The sequence below is a fragment of the Falco biarmicus genome, chromosome 8 (assembly GCF_023638135.1).
Source record: "Falco biarmicus isolate bFalBia1 chromosome 8, bFalBia1.pri, whole genome shotgun sequence".
In the NCBI taxonomy this organism is placed as follows: domain Eukaryota; kingdom Metazoa; phylum Chordata; class Aves; order Falconiformes; family Falconidae; genus Falco; species Falco biarmicus.
Window position 1 is genome coordinate 26,013,236 of NC_079295.1, and position 20,233 is coordinate 26,033,468.

Here is a 20,233-nt window from a genome sequence, read left to right on the forward strand (position 1 = left end):
AGTCTAGGTACATATGTGCTGCCTTTTGTACCAGTAGACACTGGACAGTCACAAGTGCTCTGGCCTTCAGCCTATCTACAACACTTCCCTTTTTTCCAAGCTGATTACTGATGTAAGAAAACGTTATATACGAGTAACAATACCCAGAGCAAGCAGGCATAAGGTAAGAAGGCAAGTACGTTACAAATATCACTTCACACTAATGTCCGGAAAGGTGAAGGGAGGGATTCTTACCGAGTCCAGGCTGCCACGGTTGGAGTCCAGGCTGGTACCATGGGAGTGTCTCAGACCTTCCTCACCATTCAGAGGCTCAGCTGAGGTGCTACCTGCATCTCCACAGCCATCAAACTCCTCATGGTCGTAGTCTGACTCCACATCTGGGGGGGAAGTGTAAATCGGCTCTCCCACCTCTCCATTGTTACTCCTTTGTGTATCTGAGAGAGTACTGTAAATACTTTCTGCTGGGTCAGATAGAGCTTTCTGCTCCTTGGGACTAGTGGTTCTTTCCACAGGTTGTTCTGGAGGAGGGACAACCTCTCCCATTTCCCTTTGCAGAAGTGAAAGGCTTGTGTCCGCAACTTCGTCTGAGTAGTTATCACTGTTTCTTGTGCCATGCTGATTCAAGACCACCAAACTGGAAGCTGGCCGTCCTTCATCATCAGCATGAAAACCCTCATCCACTTCTTCTTCAGCCAGTGGTGCCACCAGGCTGCAGTCAATGTTGAGTGTGCCCTCACTAGAAAGCGAGCGCTCTAAGTTCTGCACACTTTCATCCAGGTTGCCAAAATCCAGCAACTCCAAGAACTCCTGGGCAACCCTAGATGCCTCCTTTTCCAGCCTCTGGATCTCTTCTTCTCGCTGCCGATTGATTTCATTCCTGGTGTTTTCACAGATGATAGACATGTGATCCTCCTTCTGTTGCTGCAACTTCTCAATCTCCTTCTCCAGCCGTAAGATCTCCTCCATCTGACGTCTCTCTTCTTCTTGCAGGGGAATATCTACCTCCTCGGCCTTTACTGATTCCACCTTAAAGAATTTATAAAGTGTTAATGCAGTTTCTTCAGCCTACAAGGCTCCTTGCCTGGCCCTTTCATTCTTCCTATCTCCTGCGCTTGCCCCATACTTCCTATCTGCAAAAAGATGACTCTAAGCATCCTGTAATCATCCATGGTGTAAAAACTAAAGGCAGAACTACTGGATCTTCAGGTACCTCCTTTTTTTCCAGCAGCCTACCTCCTTTCTGCATCATACAAAGCAGCTCACTGGGGTCAGTGAATTTTTAGAAGAGCCTCTCTGTTTGCTGCTCATGTTACCGGACCTTCGTATATTACAGTTTGGATAAAAGCATTCTGAAAGTCTGTCCTCTCTTTTTGAACTATCTCATACACATACACACATGTAGGAGAAAGCAACTATTTACAAATACGTATATGCATAGTCTACTTAAGAGTTGAAGATTTCCCAGAAATTCATTAAAAGATTTGGGGATTTTGTTACTTCCTGAGTTGAGGGTTTAACCATTAGAATCTAGGTCTGGAAGGGATATTTGCAATGAAGCAGGACTGTTTCCAACCCCACTCCACCAAAACTCCACCCAGAATTTCTTGGCATTCTTTAGCATCACTGGATAGGTGATGGCTGGCTGGCTGCTGAAGACTCTGTCTTCCTCTATTCTCCAGACTGGAGTAACAGGATATTTCTAGCAAGTACACAATAATTAGAAGACAGAAGATACCAGTAACTTTCACTGATGTTTAGCTGTAAGATAAAGCCACCCTCCCCCCTCCATGAAGGATGTTGAAAACAGACACACACAAGAAAAGCAAAAATAAATTCCAAAAGGATTTCATGTACTTCCTGAAAGGAGTATGACAATGCAGCCAATAAACTGGCTCATTTAAGCCACAATCCTTGTTTCTTTACGGTTACCCTGTTGCTTGTTCTCTACTTGACTTTTACTTGTGGGCAAATGCATTTCTATACTCTACTCCTGAACCGAGCTGGCCTGAAACTGGGGAACAAGTGGTTTGGGAAAAGAAATAAGAAGATACACAGCTGTTTTCACACACCTCAGGGTAGGTGGTCTGCTCTTTGAAATATCAAGTACCAACAATAAGATCAGTTACAAGGGGTTTATTTTAGCCACCGTAGCAGCCGGCTGCACTCTTATTTTGGCTTTTACAGGCAACAATCCAGCAAAACAGACTGTGTCACAGTGTAGCGCATCACAAGGTCAAGGAATAAGCTCAAGCAATAGAGATAAAAAAGGATGCTGCATGTTCAATACAGAATTTTTCAAATAGCAACTATGCAAGCTGGTACGTAAGCCTTGAAAAAAACCCTACCTTGTTAACTCTATGCACCTCTGCCAAAGCCAAACACCTGCAGGTTTTGAGTGAACAAAGCCCATTTTTTAAATAGCATTGTCACAATAACAATATTAGCTGCAGGTGAAGTGTAGGTAATGAAGGACCCTTCACAGATACTCAAGAGGAGACATACGAAAATAATAACAGTTAAACTTACCTGAGCCACCTGGACGTGCTCATTCAGTTGCTCCTTTTCTCTGTTAAATAAACAAGACGTGATAGTCAGAGGTAGACCCGGTTCTCCTACATGAGGCTTTCAGAGTTACATGGAAACTCCCTCCACGGAAAAGGTTAAAATAAGGTACCCATTGTAAGACTGATTTAAAAGCTTTTGTAATTTAGTAAAAATCCAGTTCTCTGTGGTTGGCATGGCCTTTGTGAGTACAACAGATTTTCCCCACGCACTTAACTTTCAGATCAATTAGGAAATTGGATTAGTTGGAACACACTACAAAGGACATTGGAAACAGTGACAGAAGGACAGATCAGTTAGACTCATGATAAACATAAACAGAATCTTCTGAAGTATTATACATCTGTGGATATTCAATGAGGTTGTACATACATAATTGATAGATATCACGTAACTTTGGTTTATTGAAACAGAAAATAATTATTGCAATACCAGCATTTAATTTGTGCTTTGTTTTGCTTTTACTGTATTAAAGCCTCACCAAAATTACCAATTTTTTGCACTTCGTTGACTAAGCTGAGGACTTCCTACTCTGAAGACGTGGGTGCTCCAGATTGTTTAACTTCTCAGTGGCATGCAAAACCTAGTTTATCAGTAAAGGCTGTAAGAGTCGAGTTTGTTAGTAAACATGAGTAGAGGAAAAAGCTCTATCCCACGGTGGTGCACCTCCACCCAAATCAAAAGGGTCATACTCCAAGGGAAAGCTACCACTGTGGCCAATCTCTCCATAGTGTGCACGGTACAAGCCACTGAACTAGTAGACAGACAGAGTCATGCATAGGGAGCAGAGGTAGGCTGTGGCTGAATGGAAAAGTCTGCCTGTAGCAACCACTATGCAGCTAAATTCAGACTGGCAGTGGTAACTTTCAAACCTATAATTCAGCCCCAAGCAGAACAGGAGGGCAACAGTATTTATTTCCCAGGCCCTGCAGCTTTTCCCAGCCAAATTCTAAATTGCAGCTGCAAGTCACAAAGTTCTTAAAGCTCTCACTCTTGTGCTCTCTCTCAAAAAAAATATTCAGGAAATGTTTATAAATGTTTATAAGCTGACATAAGTGAGATCCAGATGGTTCCAACTCTACTGAAAGATCTCTAGCAGTAGTCATGAGTTAAACAACTGCCTTAAATGATAAGAGGGTTCAAGAAGCAGAGCCATTTTAAAACAAATCAGGAATACCACCTACAATCTACACACTAATTCCTGCAACTGTTCTTCACATTTTTTAGACCTCTAATATTTCTTGCTGCTTTCCATCCATCTCCAATTGATCTACACTGTTCCTGAAATGTGATATCCAAAACTAGGGACACTACTCCAACTGAAGCCTTGCCAGTGTCAAGTGGAACAGAAGAGTCACCTCCACATCTTACAGAAACAATCCTGTTTATAGACAGCATTTGCTTTCTCCTCTCACACTGCATGACGCTGGTTACATATCCAGCCTCCAGACCTTCCTGCTGTTGAAGTAGGATTCCTCCTTCTCTCTGTGCATTTGATTATTCCTAGCTGTAGATCTGCATAAGTCTGTAATGAAAGTTATCCTATGTTTTCCAGACCCTTTGATTTGCCAGAATTATTTGAATTGTGATTTTGTCTAGCTGTGTACTTACAGCCCCTCACCAGATGGCTTTATCTGCAAATTTAGTATGGATATTCATATTTCTTCACCCATTTTATTATGAAAACATCGCACTAGTACCATATCCAGCACAGACCATGGAAGGAACCCATTCAAGAGTTCTCTTCTATGTAACAAAAATGACTATTGTTTGCTAATTAAAATGCAATAATACAATGCAGTAAAAACACAGATCCTAGTCTTGCTTCATGTACTGTTTTCCAAACCACATTCCTTATGGTGTCTTATTGTCATAACATGTCAAAGCCCTTACCTACACTCTACTGACCCAAAGTCAAGTTACCTACCCTCTGTGGCTTTTCCCTATCCACAAGGCATGTCTTAAACTATCACAGAAGGAAACAGGTAACTTTAATGTTGTTTGTTCTTCAGAAAACCAAGTTGGCTCTTAACTCCATTATCAAGGCATTTACAACTCTCTGATTATTTGTTTCAGTATCTTCCTGAAACTGAGGTTAAGCTGACTGGTCCACAATTCCCTCATTCTTCCTTTTCCCATACAAGAAGGAGGTCATTATGTTTGGAATTTTCCAGTTTTATGGAAACTCCATTGCTATCCACAAAGGAGGAGAAAGAAAATAGCTACTGATTCTAACTGCTTCATCCAGTTCTCGAAGTACCCAAACATCAGTTTCACCAAGTCCAGATGACTTCTTTATAATCTGATTTATCTGAGCATTCTCTAACCTTTTATTTCCCTGCTAGGTTCTGAATTCTTGCACAACTGTGCTAATGTATTTAGTGTCCAACTAAAAGTTAAGCCTTTTGGGGAAGATAAATAAAAATAGCTTCAAATACCTCAGCTTTTTCAACATTATTTTTTCTTCCTGTTGAACTGTAGACCAAGTTGCTCAATGTCTCCCTTATACTAACAGTGTATGCACAATAACTGCATGCTGACTTTTAGTTCATTATAAGTCAGTTGCATCTCGGTCCTAATTTTGTCTCTGCATGTGTGTTTTTTGGTTGTTCTCACTAGATTAGCCGATTCACAATTTCTGTGGACTTCCACCTCATTTTTGAGGTCAAATGGAAGTTCAGGATTTAACCAAGTTGGTCTGCTGGTACCTTTTTGGCTACTCACTCTGAATGAAGCTATTTGACATCAAGTACAAAATGAAGGCAAAACGAGCAGTTCACCTGATTCATAGAAACACTGACACTTCTTTACAATGACACTGAGTTCAACACATCTTTCATGGGCTGGAAACTGAAGGATGGAGTAGAAACACACTAGAACGAATAAGCTAAATAGGTCTTTTTATCTAAAACTAGGTAGGGACAAGCTCTACTTAGTACAACGAGGACTTTAGACCTGAGATAGTGTCTGTAGCATTTGATATCTGCAAACTAGTTACTGACATTCTGAACTCGCACAGCTTCGTGTTGCTGATGAGGCTGTTGTTGAAAATTGACACATGGATAAAACGGAGCCTTCAGTGTTGTTCGACAAATTCCTCGACCAAACTTCATCATTGGTGTCACTGACTCCATGTCTTGTCCCAGAAGATATATTACCCCACTGCCTCCAGTGAAACCGCAGGCAATCTCTTTTCCTTGTGACATGCTTCTAACCTTAGAATTTTCTGATGCTTGTCACACATCTTAATCTGCCAAGATCCAACTTCAGGACAAGTATGTAACAAAAGCCTATATATAAGAAACGTAACCAACAGGATTATTTGTTCAAACATATAATAATCTTGTAGTTGAAGTTTTATTCTTCTTAAAACAAAATATTATCAAGAGAGACACCCAGTTTAGATAGGATATAGGTAACCATGGAGTGAAGAGTGAATGATACATGAGGTGCAAGATTCTCAATAGGTGTACTGTCACTGCTCACAGATTGCCTCTTTTTGTCACATTAACTTTTCCTTTCCCCTCCTGGTCTCCCGACACATCTATATGCCTGATGAGAGACACACAGCAGCAGGAACAGGGAGAGCACATGTATTCGCACGAGTGTAAGAACTGCAGTAGCAGCACAGGTGCACTGCCTGTCTTGCTCTCCAACCAAGCTGACTGCACACACCAAGACCCATGATACTGGTACCTTCTCACACCGCTAATCCTTCCACATTTTGGACAATTGTATAAAACTTCCTTTACCACTGCAAAATCAATGAGAAAATTATGTATCTCTGCCCAGTCAGTGAAACTGCCTCCTTTCATGTATATTCCAAAGCAGAAAAACATTGAACAGAGGTAAAAATACACCAGAATTAGCTTTCCTAAAGGAAGCAGGACACTCCTTTTCCATGCTGCTTTTCTATTCTAAGCTGCCCACAGCTCACCCCAACTCTGTCCCCTGGCACTGGGACACTGTTTCAATGCAATCACTGTTCCTATGTTACCATCATACCAGTGCCCCAGACCCGCATTTACACCTCAGCAGCTTTAGTGCTAGGGAACTATGAGTGCAAGATACCATCTTGTACCTTTCCTTCACCTCTTCCTCTTCCTGTTTCCTCTTACGCTCCTCCTCTTCTTGCCATTGTCTTTCCTCTTCCTCTCTTCTGATCAGTTCTTCCTCTTCTTGCCGCCTCCTCTCCTCCACTTCCTGCTTCCGCCTGAGTTCCTGCTGCAGCAGGTGCTGGTAGAGGCTGCGAGCCAGGCGGCCACGCCAGTGCTTCTGCAGGGTGACTGCAGAGGCCTTCAGTCGCAGCAGGCTCTTCTTCCAGAAGTACGCTCGGTAGTTCTTTTGGATTATAACAACACTGGCTAGCACCTTCTGATACTTCTTCCTAAAAGCAAAACCAGATACTCAATGCACCACGAAGTAATCCATGTTTTGCATTTCTCATGCCCCGGTATATTGACCAATCTTACCACATCCACAGAAAAATGAATTTGAAAAAATACTGCTCTGAAATGACACGATTACTGTTCTTCTACTGCCACTATCTGTAAATCATGTTCTCTTCACCGATCTCTTCACTGTATCTACAACTGGTTTGTTTCCAGGGGCACCTACTTTTGTGAAGACCCTCATAGGATGAAGGACAGTTATTTGGTACTGGGAAAGAGAAGGTCCACTGGCCCAAAGTCTCCTTGCATTGCACATATACACATTCACTGTGCAATTAGCATAATCACTCAGTGTGGATTTATTACAATAAAACCACACAAATGGCCTTAGTATATGTGGGAAAAGTCCTACATTGGCCATCTTTTAAGAGGCCAAAAGCAAATTACTCCAGGAGAAGCAAAACTGGGCCGAAAATACATCTGGTCACATTAGTCTCACATTAGTTTGCGGGAAACCACAGTGATACCACAATACCAATTGCTCCCATAACACATATACTTCACAGGCTCCCATAAACGTACACTTACATTGCACAAAATTTTGTTAAACAATAATGATATCAAAATCAACTCTGCAGCACTTTAAAACAAAAAAGCACAGTAGGGCCCCCAAAAAAAAGATTCAACAACATTCAGTATTTCTGCAGTCTAGTGAAGTTCAAGGAAAGTAATTTCTTGCCTCTGCATTACAGCCTATTTTTATCAAGGACCTGAAAAAAGTCACCAGTAGAAGTTTGTACATGATATACAAACTGGGCAAATAACAAAAGAGTTACTATTACACAGTAATCTGGATCAATTTGTAAGCTAGATTCAAGCAAACATTAAACAATTCAAAAGAGCCAAACATAAGGTCTTCTCTTGAAGAATCAAAGGCCTGTGATGAAGAATCATCACAGATCATGAGGTGAAGGTGAACTCCCATCACAATACTATAGGAAAAGTACTGTTGGGATTCTCATACTTGCAAGGAGAAATACTGTGTAGAACAGGACTGCACTGCTACTTTTATCCTGTGTTCAGTGTTAGCACCTCCATTTCAGGAAAAATGTTAGACCCTCAAGTGATTTCTGAGGAAGCAGGATTGGAACCAGAAATTCTGGCTTACAGAGAGAGAGCACTTGGCCCCATGACCTTAAGAAAGAGAAGGCTAAGGAAAGGCTTGATCCCAGTCAAAGTACCCACATTTTTGGGTGGTCTTTCTATTTATCCAACAGGGGATATAACAAGATTTAATTGTCCTGAAGATGAAGCCCATTCAGGCTGGAAATAAGCAGACATTTTTTAAAAGTAATTGAATATATTCAGACACTTTACTCTTACTGTAGGGAAATGATCATTGGTACTATTCAAATCAAAACCTTCTTTACTCCAAACCAGAATGCGCAGAGGGAAATTCTATGGGGCTGTTACACAGGATCTTGAGCCAGCAGCCTACAGTAATCCTGTGAGGTTTTACAGTCCTAGAAAGCATGTTGGAAATAGCACAGTATTCTCACATATCCTCCCCACAGACCTTCTGCAACCCCCTGAGGAAAAGACACACCTCAAAATCCACTTCCTGGCAATCAAACCCCATTCAAATAGCAACACAGACTCATGCTGACAGCTTGCCACCTCCTTGCACATCAGATATGTCAGCCTGGTCAAGAAAATCAGGAGAGAGATGCTAACAGCAGTAGTGTGCAGAGGTCATGCCCTTTTCCATAGTATTAAGTCAAAGGGAACAAACACAGAGAAGAGGAAAGGGAAGAGGTGGTAAGTGGGAGGTTTTAGTTTAATTGCTCCTGGGCGGCAGTTCTCTTACCCCTGCTCCCTCTGTCCTCCCTGTGCCCTGCACATGGGGTGTGAACAGCTGCACATGCACCCTCTGTCAAGGCAGATATAAGTGCATCAAAAAGGGCACTCTGACTTTTACAAAATGCATCTGCCAGAAACTCTCTCAAGTGCAACATGTGCCAAGCCCTGCCCAGCTACAGGCCGGCTCTGCCTGCTAATCTGCCAGGCTAAAGTGCCCCCTCATTCCTCATGACCACAGCCAAGCTTGCAGACGCCCTTCAGCTGGAATTGCTGCACGCAGGCCATGAATTTCATTCCCCTTGTTCGGCCTTCCACTCACCCTCTTGCACGGGCCAAGGAAATTCATCCTGCAGCCCATGCCAAGAAGTTGGGAGACATCCTGACCATGTATCATAAGAGAAGGCAGGGTGGTTTCAAGGTTCCACTGCTGCATTTGGAATTGAGTTAATTATTCTGTCGATGAGCTGTAGTTAGCAGTTATTCCTTCAAGGTCTACAGAACACAGGGCTATGGAGTGATTTCCTGCTGTTGTCTTCCCCTGAGTAATAAGGTCCTGCAGAATCCAGGGACACAGCCAAATTTGCACATGGATTCTGCACGCCCAGGAAAAGTTACGTGCATTTTAACTTGTGAAGTTGTTACCTGCAGCTCAGAGTTCCACAGATTAGCTACAAAAAAATGGGGTCATTTGAATGGGCTTGATTTTCTTGCCTCACATTTTAGTGGTCAGAGATAGTAGGCTGCAGGGAATGAGAGCAAAGAAAGTGTTTTCACCTTTAAGACTGGTTCTCCAGGCTCACAGAACAAGTTCACAAAGGGGGAGAAACCAGTAAAATCCTTCCTGCGGTATATATACCCTTCTTCGCTAACCTCCTTTGCATGAGACCAAATTAATTTAAATACACTTATCCTTGCAAAACTAACAGAAATGGTATCAAACTTAAGGCAGCACGCACCGGTACTCCTGACTTCTGCCCAACTCTACACAGACCATTCAGCACTTGCCCAGATGAACTCCGTCTTGCTGGACCTTCTCCAATACAGGTGCAGTGCAACTGGAAGCTCTTCACATAAAAGTTTTCCAGCCTTCCTCCCTAGCTCTTTCCTCATGCCTTGCTCTCCTCCCCTGCAAAGTCCAGTTATCTCCAGCTGCTTGTGAGGATTTTCCACTTTGGCTGCAGAAGCACAGCTTGGTCTTAGATGAGACTCAGAAGAGCAACATGTGGGATAAGAAATGCAGATCTGTGGAGACTGGAGGACCACAAGATTTCTAGCCAAGAGGAAGATTACTGCAACAGTCTCCATCACAGCCCTGCAGGACAGCAGCTACCTTCCCAGGAACTCAGAAAAGCAGTAATCCAGTTTGTCTGCAGTGATGTTTCCCAGAAAAATCAATTTTCCTGTGCTAATCCCTACCCCTCTCTCCAAATGCTAGTCACAACGTAAAACAGAACAGAGGCCCTGACACAATGAACTTGCAATCTCATGCACAAACAATAGAGCTAGCTCACTTGTCTTACTAGAGGGAAATAAATAAATGAATAAAAGCCCCCGAGACCAAACGTGTATTTTGCCGATATTCCACATTGGCAAGACAGGGTACAACCCTTGCACACATTTCCCAACACAAAATGAGCTACCTGGTGTAACTGGAGCTCTTTAAAGAGCTCCTGCTGGAACAGCTCTGCTGGCCAGGGATTTCACCTCCTCACACCCCTGACTGACAGGTGTCTGGAGCAGAGACCAGCCAGAAAAGAGCATCTCACTGGGATTAAGTGTGCATGCCACAGCCATTAAGAAGTCAGCTGTTACACTGACTTCGAGGGGCAGAGGAGGGGCCGTTTGTCTGCAGTTGGTTCTCCCAACCCTCCTCTGGTCAGGTGCAAAAGGGAGCGGCAAGAGATTACGGGTGCAAAGCTGGCCAAAAACCAATTCTGAAGAGTTAATTAAAAGGAGAGGGAGATCACAAGGCAAACAGGCAGGGCGAGGAAAAAGGGTGAGCAAAGGCAGAGCTGCAAGTGAGGGAGAAGCGATTTGCGGGGGGTGCAGAAAACAGAGTTTACGGGCATATGGAAAAGGAGGGGACCCAAAGCATAGGTTGGGATCCAGCCAGGAGAGCCCTGAAGGCAAGGAAAAGGTGTCATCAGAGGCAGGGAACGGGTACAGAGGTCCCTGCAGAAGCCTGCTGCGCAGCGTTGAGGCAGGGTGCAAATATACGCAGAACTGAAGAAGAGGCGGTACAGAAAGGTTTCAGCAGAACTGATGCCGGCAGGGAGGGCAGATACTGCAACTCTCCCTTTGAGCACAGGAGGGGAAGAAGGGAGGGATGCGAGGGGACTAGAGAGCAAAGCAGGGGGTCGGGGCAACCCAGGTAGGGAAGCGCAGGGATGGTGGGGCAGCCCCCAGCACTGACCTTGCCATGTAGCCCAAGACGTGGGCCCGGATGACTATAGCTGCTTTCCTCAACTCCTCTTCCCGATCCTTCTCCAGCTTCTGCTCAAGAGCTTCCTTCAGGAAAACCTGACGCCACGGGGAGGAGTTTCAGTAAACACAAAGAGAGGAAAGAAGTCAGTCCCCGGGAGAGCCGGGAGGTTTCACCCCCGGGTGACCAGCGCCCCGGCCGGGCGCCCCGCGGCCGCGCTCCAGCCCCCAGCCGGGCTCGGCGCCGCGCTCACAGCACCAGGAAAAAGTTTTGCAGCGACATGAGCCAAACTCCGTGCCCAACCCCCGCCTCCCTCACTCTGTGGTCAAGACTTAAAGAGAGAGGGAGGGAGGGAGCTGAGGAAGGAGGGAAAGAAGAGGAGGGAGGAGGAGAGCCTGTGCTTGCGCCTGATTAACTCTTTCCCAGCTGACAGCTCTCCCTGCACAACCCAGCACCTCCCGGCAGCAGGCACTGATACCTACCCGGGTGATTAAATATTTGGCAAAGAAACTCCTCCGCACTTCAAGGAAAGGGAGGAACATTTAGATTTCTAGACTCCAGGAAGCAATTTTAACGGCAGTCCTAATAATGGAAGACAGTGGGAAAACTAAAAGCCCTGTCAAGGTGCAAAGCTGAGCATACCCTCAGTGCACTGGAGACAAGGCCCTCCACCAAGCTCCAGAAACTCTGAGGTGGAGATGCTTCCGTGCTGAAGAGGTTCAGCAGTACAGCATGCACTGGGGGAACTGAGCCCCACTGGGAGAGGTCTCCAAGTATTACTGGTTGTACTTCAGTGTCCAGTATTTTAATTCTCAAGCATCTTCCATCACCTGTATTTCAAACCTCTGCTCAGTGCTAAATGCTTGTGTAAGGGATGACGGTGCTATCTTAAAGACAAAAGGACTGAGATACAAGCAAGGTAAGGGCACATTTACAGGAATTGTGCTGACAAATCTGAGCTACTTTAAATCAGCTGGCTTGCGTTGTGTTAGCACAGGGTTCAGCGCAAATTGCTGAAAGAAATGCTTTGCTTTTTGAGACGGATTGCTGCCTGTGTAGAGCTCCACAGCCCCGTGAGTACACTGCTAGCAGCACCCAGACTAGAATAAGTTGGCTAGGGTATGTCCACACAAGCTGCAGTCACAGCGGCAACTGCCATATGGCCATGCTCCTGTGACCTGCTGCCTGGTGTTGGCTAAATCACTGCCAGGGCCAGTAGCAGAATGGACTACACTAGGAAAGTGCAACCCTACATGTTAAAGCACTACTGTGAACACAGGCTGTGAACTGACACTCATCAATCTGCAGAACTACATTAATCAGTAAAAAACTCCTTATAAATTTTTTGCATCCATGTGGCTATGCTGAGAGGCCAGAGGGAGGCTCAGAGGTCTGAACAGCCCCTTAGTCCAGTGTTCTGCACAAACTCTCCCCCTCCCCACTTACCTCCCCTTATATCTCTGTATTGCACACCACCTCTTCCATCACTGCTTTTGGCCTCATCACTTACACAGGCTCCTTTTCTCCCTGCAATGACCACCATGTACCTGTGTACTGAAACCTCTCCCTGAGTTAGTATCCATAGCCAGTGGCTTCCCTGGACTCAAAATTCTCCTGGGAAGCCATTTCCATTAAGATGGCCTTAAGAAATTAGCTGCTTTGTAATGACTAAGTAACCGTGGGTAGCCTTAAAAGAAGGTTCATTATCAAGGTACCGCCAACCATGAAGCTGGCATCCTTCCCTGCAAGTTGTATATCCACCCCCTCTGTCAACTCAACAATCTTTTAAAGACTTCTCTGAGGTAGGGATTACTCTTTCCATTACATTCCAGAACAAACAAGCAGTCACACATTTCAATAATGCAGCCAGCAAAACACTCTCTCAGTCCATTATCTTCATCAAATTGCAAAAACATTCAGGCCATCAGTATTTCCCTAGCAAGCACAGACTTTGCTGCGCCAGTAAGGAGGGTGCATGCAGAGTTCAGCAAGACCCAACCCTAATCTACAGGGGTTTCTATATGTGATTGAGAGTGAGGGGTTAATCTTAATAATAACAATATCTAGTTATAAGCTATCAGGATTTTGAGGTGGGTTTTTTTTAGACTCCTGTAGATGACAAGGAAGACTAAAATGTATTCAAATTCAGAAGTATTTTTGATGCTGTGCGGAAACAACTTGGAAGGTAGCCGTTTCCATGTCATAATGCACAGTCACTTTCTGAAAGCATGAGATCACTTTCATCTGAGGGAGGAATGATTGCATAAAACATACAGGGTTACTTCTATCAGATCTGCTCATCCTAGACACTGGCAGAGTTTTAAACCACAGTGCAGCACCACAGTGTTCCTTACACAACCTCAGTGCCTGCATGTACCATCAGTGCAATAGTAAACATGTTAAGGTTAGGTGTAGACCAGCAGACACAAATGTAACTGTGTGTGCACCCATGCAGACCTAAGTGGGATCATATGATTCTTCGGGACAACACTGGGAAAGCAGGAAGCGGGCCACTATGACCTGGATGCCAAATAGCCTACAGAAACCTCCTCCTTCAAACAAGCCCTGCGAAACAGCAGGCTGAAATGTGGAACGAATGCTTTCAAACAGCAAGAATTACTGTGTTAAACATCTGTAGGAGATCTGTGTTGAGCAAGTATGGCAGAAGGTCCAGGTGCACTGAGGAAAGAGGCACAGAGGCTGCTGCTCCATCCCAGCACATCACCAGTGAAGACAAGGGCACCTTAGCACAAGCTCTTCCATCATCACATAGCTTGTTTGCATCCAAGCCTTTCTCTCTGCCATGCCACTGGATAAAACCTGTTTTATATACAATAATACCTCTTATAAACATTAATTTGACAGTCACCAGCACAGCAGCTGCTCTATTCTTAATGAAAAACACAAAGATCATCCTGCCCTTCCTCCTCCATTTCCTTTCCCAAGCTTCACAATCCCCTGCACTAATTCACAGCGTCTTTTCCTTCCTCCTCCAAACAATTGCTAGGGATATAATTATCCTTCCATTCATTTTGCAGGAAGTATTCCCCCTTCCATGAGCCTTGCTCTTCACCCACCCCTTATACTTCTTCCTAGGTTACATCCCCATTGGCTTGTCACACCTTTTTCAGTAGCTACTCCTGACTCCATAAGCCAAGGTTAGTCCTGGGAATCACTACCTGGGTACCCAAAGCTGCAGCTGTAGCAATAAAACTGTCAGCAAGGGCACACAGGCTTCCTCCCCAGGACACGACCTACACTCTGTGCCCCTTGGCTGGTAGCTTCACTTCACCCTTACCTGAAAGCCTCTGGAAAAATAAGGGCTTTTTTATTTACCCACCCAAGGATTTCAGGCTTGTGTTACCCAGCACCAGCTAAAACATGAACACAGACAAAGCACTCTGTAATCCAAAACCAAGGCACAACAGCTGGATACAGGCAGCGGGGAAGGAACTGCCAGGAAGCAGCACTGCTCTGCATGGCCTCGCCTTGGCATCAGCTCTCCTAGGGGTAGGTTTTCTGGAGGCACTGTCACAAAGCAGAGTTGCAAGGAGGGGTTTCCAAGGGAGCAATGAAATGGCTTTGCCACCATCTGAGCAAGGGAAAGGACATCGAGCAACGCATCTGTACAATTAAATGGGTAGGGTAATGGCAACAGCACCTTGGAGCGGCCAGGGGCAGGCCAGTCATTCAGCATGGCAGCAAGGGTGTAAAAGGCCAGGACGGCCTTGGAGTGATACTTTCTTTAGAATAAACAGAACTGCTCCCCTCTACCAGAACACATATCTCTAATCCAAACCATGCCAAATACAAAGTAACTTCCACAACCAAACAAGATGACTCAACTGCTTCCCAACCCCTTTTAATTTTCCTCCTCAGTCATAAGATACAAAGACTGCCATTCTTAATCGTTTCTTTCTTCCCACAATATTCAGACCTGCAGCAACCAGTGCCCTCAAAGAGAGACTGCTGTTTACCAACATGCTGCATATTGCACTTCAGCCAAGTTTTAGTTTATAGGACACAATTGTTCAAAAAAATTACATTAGAGTACATCTGCTGTTTTGGCAAAATACAAACACATTTTGTTTGCCACAATTTACCACCTATATTGTTTTTCCAAAAGAATTTGTGCAGGTCAAGGAGCAAGTGGAAACAGACAGATGGACTCAGTCCTTCAGGATGCACAGCAGGGACTGAAGAGAAGGAGGACTTTATTGCTGCCAGGGGCTCAAAACAGCCTGGATTTCCTGATTGTCATCAGTCTGTTGTAGTCCCTGGACTCCAGCTATATAGCTGATAACCTTTTATGCTCTAAAAGGTGAGTATGTACACGTTGGTCCTCACCGGCACTTCCCTGCTGCCCTTGCTGTAGCCCAGCAATCTTCCCTCTCTTGTCACGATAGGAAGAAAGTTCAAACTCCATGTTTACCAGCTCTAACCACCACTTTCTAAAGTTTCCCAGGCACAAGCAACTCTGCAACACACACACACACTCCACACCAGCTTTAACACTAAAATGCTGTGAGACTGGCAGCCACACGAGCAAGTGGGATAACCCAAGCATGGGTTATCTAGGGATAAGAATGACTGAAATGGTTCCTGGTTTGCAGGGACCAGTGAGGAGACACCAAATTCCCAAATGAAAGATGGGGAACACTTTAATCACAGAGCAGAAATACAGTTAAGTGATAAAACCCTCTTTCTTGAGTATCAGCGGAGGCATGTGAAGGAAGGCCTTCAAAACTTCAGGTTAATACATCTCCTTCTCACAGCAATGGTCAATGGTTTCCTTGTGGTTGTCACACAGAGTTCATAGCCCAGACTACAAACTGGGCCACCACCACTCCTCTAAGAAGGGGAGAGAGGGATCTCACTCTCTAAGAAACATTATAGACTATCCACTCACTAAGTAGTGATTGCTCAAAGCAACAAATACTGATCTCCTGGACAAATTAAATGTGAATATTCACTAGAATCATTTCTGGTTCCATTGTGACCCTGGAAATATTCTGAACTACATTTCTGAAGGCTTAAGGGCATAAAAAGCAAAAAAAAAAAAGCTACTTGGATGGACAGCCATCTGCTTTGGGTATGGACTGCATATCCACTACTTAGAAATGCTGTCTGCACTGGACACCATCCATCTTGGAATATTCTTTGAAGAATTTACTGGAGTATGTGGAAAGTTGTGATAGAGGCAGTTTTCCACTCCCAGATTTCTATAGCAGTATACCTCACAACACTCACATCTATTTCTAGATGAAGCTGTCTCAAAGCTTGAAAAAATTCAGACTGAAACACCCAGCTCCCTCCCCATTAAATGAAAAGTAATGGTATGTTTCCAGCTGGATGTCTGGAGAAAAACAAAACCAAAAAAAACCCCAACCCCAAAATCCAGCCTATACCAGGCAAGAGAGAAGTGTTAAAAGTTTACCAGAAGCTTTTACAGAAGCAAAATCTGAATTATGCAAGTGGGGAGAAGCATTTGGATACCTTTTCCTAGAAAATGTATGCTAGCATCTGGGCTAACCGCATAAACCATCATCTGAGCTTTCACAGCAGAAAGCTGTCACACATCTGGTGATCTAGCTACCCATTCACAGTTTAGATATATACCAAGCAGTAGCTCACTGCCTTCTGCAACAATTTCAGTTAGCCAACCAGAGCAAAATATCTGGCACAAGAGGCATGAGTTAATGGTACATATTGCAATTGCATAAAATGAGACCCATTCTTCTTGTTCTTGGATCAGACACAACAAAAATCTATCTGGCTTGGTCAATGAGAAGGAGTTTGACAAAATCAAAAAGCTTTCTACATCTCTAGGTACATAATATGGCAGATATTTGAGGTGCTACAGGTCAGTGGCATAGTCTAATATAAAGGGTCATCACTACTTTGTCCTTTCCACTGGCTTAAACCTCACCAGATGCTATTGCATCTCTTTGCAGCTGGAACAAAGCCATACCCTGTCCCACACAGAGGAAGTACCTTGGTTTTACCCAGCTGCCATTCTTTCTTGCCACTGTCATATGTCTGAAGAAAGCCTGCGCATACAGCTTTGCTGTTGTCTGAGAGACTTGGCCCCTTCATAAGCATTTTGTACCTAAGAACCAAACAAAATCTCATGAGATTATGTATGACAGTAACACTCACCCCCAAGCTTTTAACTCTTAATTATCCTCCTCCCATTAGTCCTTCTTCCTCTGGGACCTCCCTTATTTGTGTTTGCCTTCCAATTCGGAAATTTCCATCCCCCAAGCTTTATCTGTTTCTATGACACTGGCAATTATTGTTGCAATCCCAGTAATAAAATACAAACTCAACAGCATTTTTAGTAAAGAACAACTGCCACTCTGAAACATGTGCTTTCATCAGACACAAGTTATTTTGTTCAGAATAAGGGTGGCATTTAATGTTCTGAGAGACAAAGGAAGTAATGTTCAACGGTCCCTTCAAGCCTTAAACATCAAGAAAAGCTTTTGATGCAGCTAATTAAAAGAAACGATCACTCTTTCCAATTTTAATCATCAACTATACTGTCCATTGAAATTTGCTTCAGCCTGCCAGATTAAAGGTTTTAAGCATGATATTTTCTTTTTACATGTTATGACCAGCTAGGTTTCAGAGCATCGCACAAGCAAATCTGTGGCAAAGCTAAAAAAAAAAAAAAAAATTAAAATAGACTGTCTGGCTATTTTTCCATTCTGATTTTTACCCTAAAGGCAAGTCTCCAAAAGGGCTTCTAGATCAGTCTATGATATGGGCAATAAGGCCATGGTTAGAAAAACATCCCACAAATGATCCATATCAGTAACAGCAGTTATACAGCTAACAAACATAGAATCATATACCTTGGGGCTGTTACGGGATGTGGTACAACAATAGCAATTACCTGCTGAGAAAGTCCTGGAAAAGGCGCCGTATAGGGAAACCTGCTCTTCGAACTTTCACTGTCTCAAGCATCCCTGAGTACCGGAGCTGATTTAGCACCACATCTGGACTGAAGAGGTTTGGTGCCTACATAACAATTTAAAAGAAAGTGAGAGAGGCAAATTGTTGATCTTGGGTATTAGTTCTTTGCTGACTTGAACCGTGACTGTTTCTCTGAGCACAGTCACTGGCTGTATATCCGTTTCCCTGTAGAAAGTTAGCCCTGCCTATTTGGGTATGCCAGTTGAAAAGGGGGAAGTCTGGGTCAAGGGGAAAGCAACCTCACAACACTGCATGGTGCAGAAAAAGGGATGAAAGGGAGGTGGACAGATGCTGGAAAAAAAGCCCGCAGGTGGCTGTTATAGTCAGATCATGGAGTAAAGCTACAATATAATGCATTAGCCCATACAAAATGCAGAACTCTGACTCAGTTCTCTTTGCAGTCTCTCTCCAGTCAAACTGAAGACAAGCTGCAGATTTCTTTTCTGGCATATCACACAGTTTCAAAACACACAAAGAAAATGATCGGTTCAGTGCACCCCACCCAATCTAGTTTGCAGCATATCCTCCCATCACAGTTCACAATGTAAGTGAGAGCCAGGCTGTCTCTAAGCACTCTGAGTTGCTCATGAAGTGTCCACCTCCTCTGCCTCAGAGCCAGAGATCTGCAGGAGATGCTTCCTGTCACACAAGCCCTGCGTTCCAGGACAAATTGTCTACAGCCACCACAAGCAGGAGCAATTGCTTCTTCTAGCACAGCTCTGGCCTCTGCACAAGCATGGTCCATTTTCTAAGCTTCATAAGTGGGAATGGCTATATCATATTATACTCAGCATGCAGTCTTTTCATCTAATTACCAGGAGGAGGGTGTATTTTTCCTCAGCTCTAAAACAACTAGAAGGAAAAGGGGAAGGTGAGGGGGAACAGCTCTTGTCCTCAGCTTGGACCCTGAAGGAGGCACTTGTCAGGTGTTTGTGCAATTGAGTGCTCATGAGAGCCTGTGTCGCATGCATACATTTTGCTGGAAGACAGACTTGCCTTTTCTGTATTTGGTTTGATGCAGCGGATGAAGAATGGGTTGGAAGTACTAAGCGTGGCCATCAGGGAATGGAGAGAATCCTAAAAAGCAGGAAGACAAAACCCAAAGGATCAGTCCCTACGGGAAGGAAAGGGGCTAGATTTGATGTAATAGGGTCTTCATGCAGCCTTCCCATTCCTAACGTACTTTGACTCTGCCACCAAAACTTCAATAACCCAGGAGATCCCTTCCTGACCAAAACATACCCCCACAGTTAGTTTACTCACATTGTTTACATAGCCATTGTTGCTCTCAGAGCTGTAGAGCTGATGTGAGTTATTTTTACAAGTCTCTCTAACTTCAAATATAGGAAACTAAACCTGTCAAACTAACAGCAGGTTTGCAGACAATCTAGGGGGGGTGAGATTCATAGCTGCAAGGGCCCTCCAATAAGGTTTTACTGGAATTGCCACTATACCTGTTAAAGATGTAGCCTAAAAGGACACACACACGTAGCTGAAACACCAAACCAACATGAAAGATAAAGAATCTCATAAGCTTCATATATGTAGCAAAGTATTCTTTTCCTGTGCCACGCTGCCCAGTCTTAGCATCTCCCATTTTACACCAGACAGAAATCCTTGGGGCAGTGCTACTCTTTTTTTAGCATTACAACATTCCTGCACATTTTCTGTGCTGGACACAAAACAAGGATGAATGACTCCACTTGGCTCCAGGCCTTGCTTCACCCATCTGCTCCTCCCCAGAAGCCTGCTGCTCTTTTGGAAAACATCCTACCCTGAACTGGGAACTGACAGTTGGTCTGCGCCTCTGGGTGCCCATCTTCAGTGTCTCTTCACTGCAACGGCTGCAGACTTTTTCAAAAAGGTCATAGATGAAGTCCAGTCTAAAGGGAGAAGAAAAGAAAGATGCAACACACCCAGAATCTGTGAGAAGATGGCTCTCATTCTCAGCTACTACTCTGTCCAAGTGTGAAACTCATTTTTATTCCTGCTGTGCCACAGAGTAGCTGCAGGAGGGAGT

The 20,233-nt window shown here is 44.1% G+C and overlaps 1 protein-coding gene across 2 annotated transcripts in view; it reads right to left on the reverse strand.

Annotated features, from left to right (window-relative positions):
* The window catches only part of LOC130153583 (unconventional myosin-X-like), a 93,655-nt gene that overhangs the window by 24,891 nt on the left and 48,531 nt on the right, over positions 1–20,233 (reverse strand). For both annotated transcript variants that reach the window (XM_056348609.1, XM_056348610.1), the window contains exons 18-25: positions 19,988–20,096; positions 19,210–19,290; positions 18,134–18,258; positions 17,230–17,344; positions 11,227–11,333; positions 6,644–6,949; positions 2,527–2,566; positions 235–1,026 (exon numbers count right to left, since the gene is read on the reverse strand). In XM_056348609.1, the coding sequence (XP_056204584.1) occupies positions 235–1,026; positions 2,527–2,566; positions 6,644–6,949; positions 11,227–11,333; positions 17,230–17,344; positions 18,134–18,258; positions 19,210–19,290; positions 19,988–20,096 (1,675 nt within the window). The remainder of the gene's footprint in view (positions 1–234; positions 1,027–2,526; positions 2,567–6,643; positions 6,950–11,226; positions 11,334–17,229; positions 17,345–18,133; positions 18,259–19,209; positions 19,291–19,987; positions 20,097–20,233) is intronic.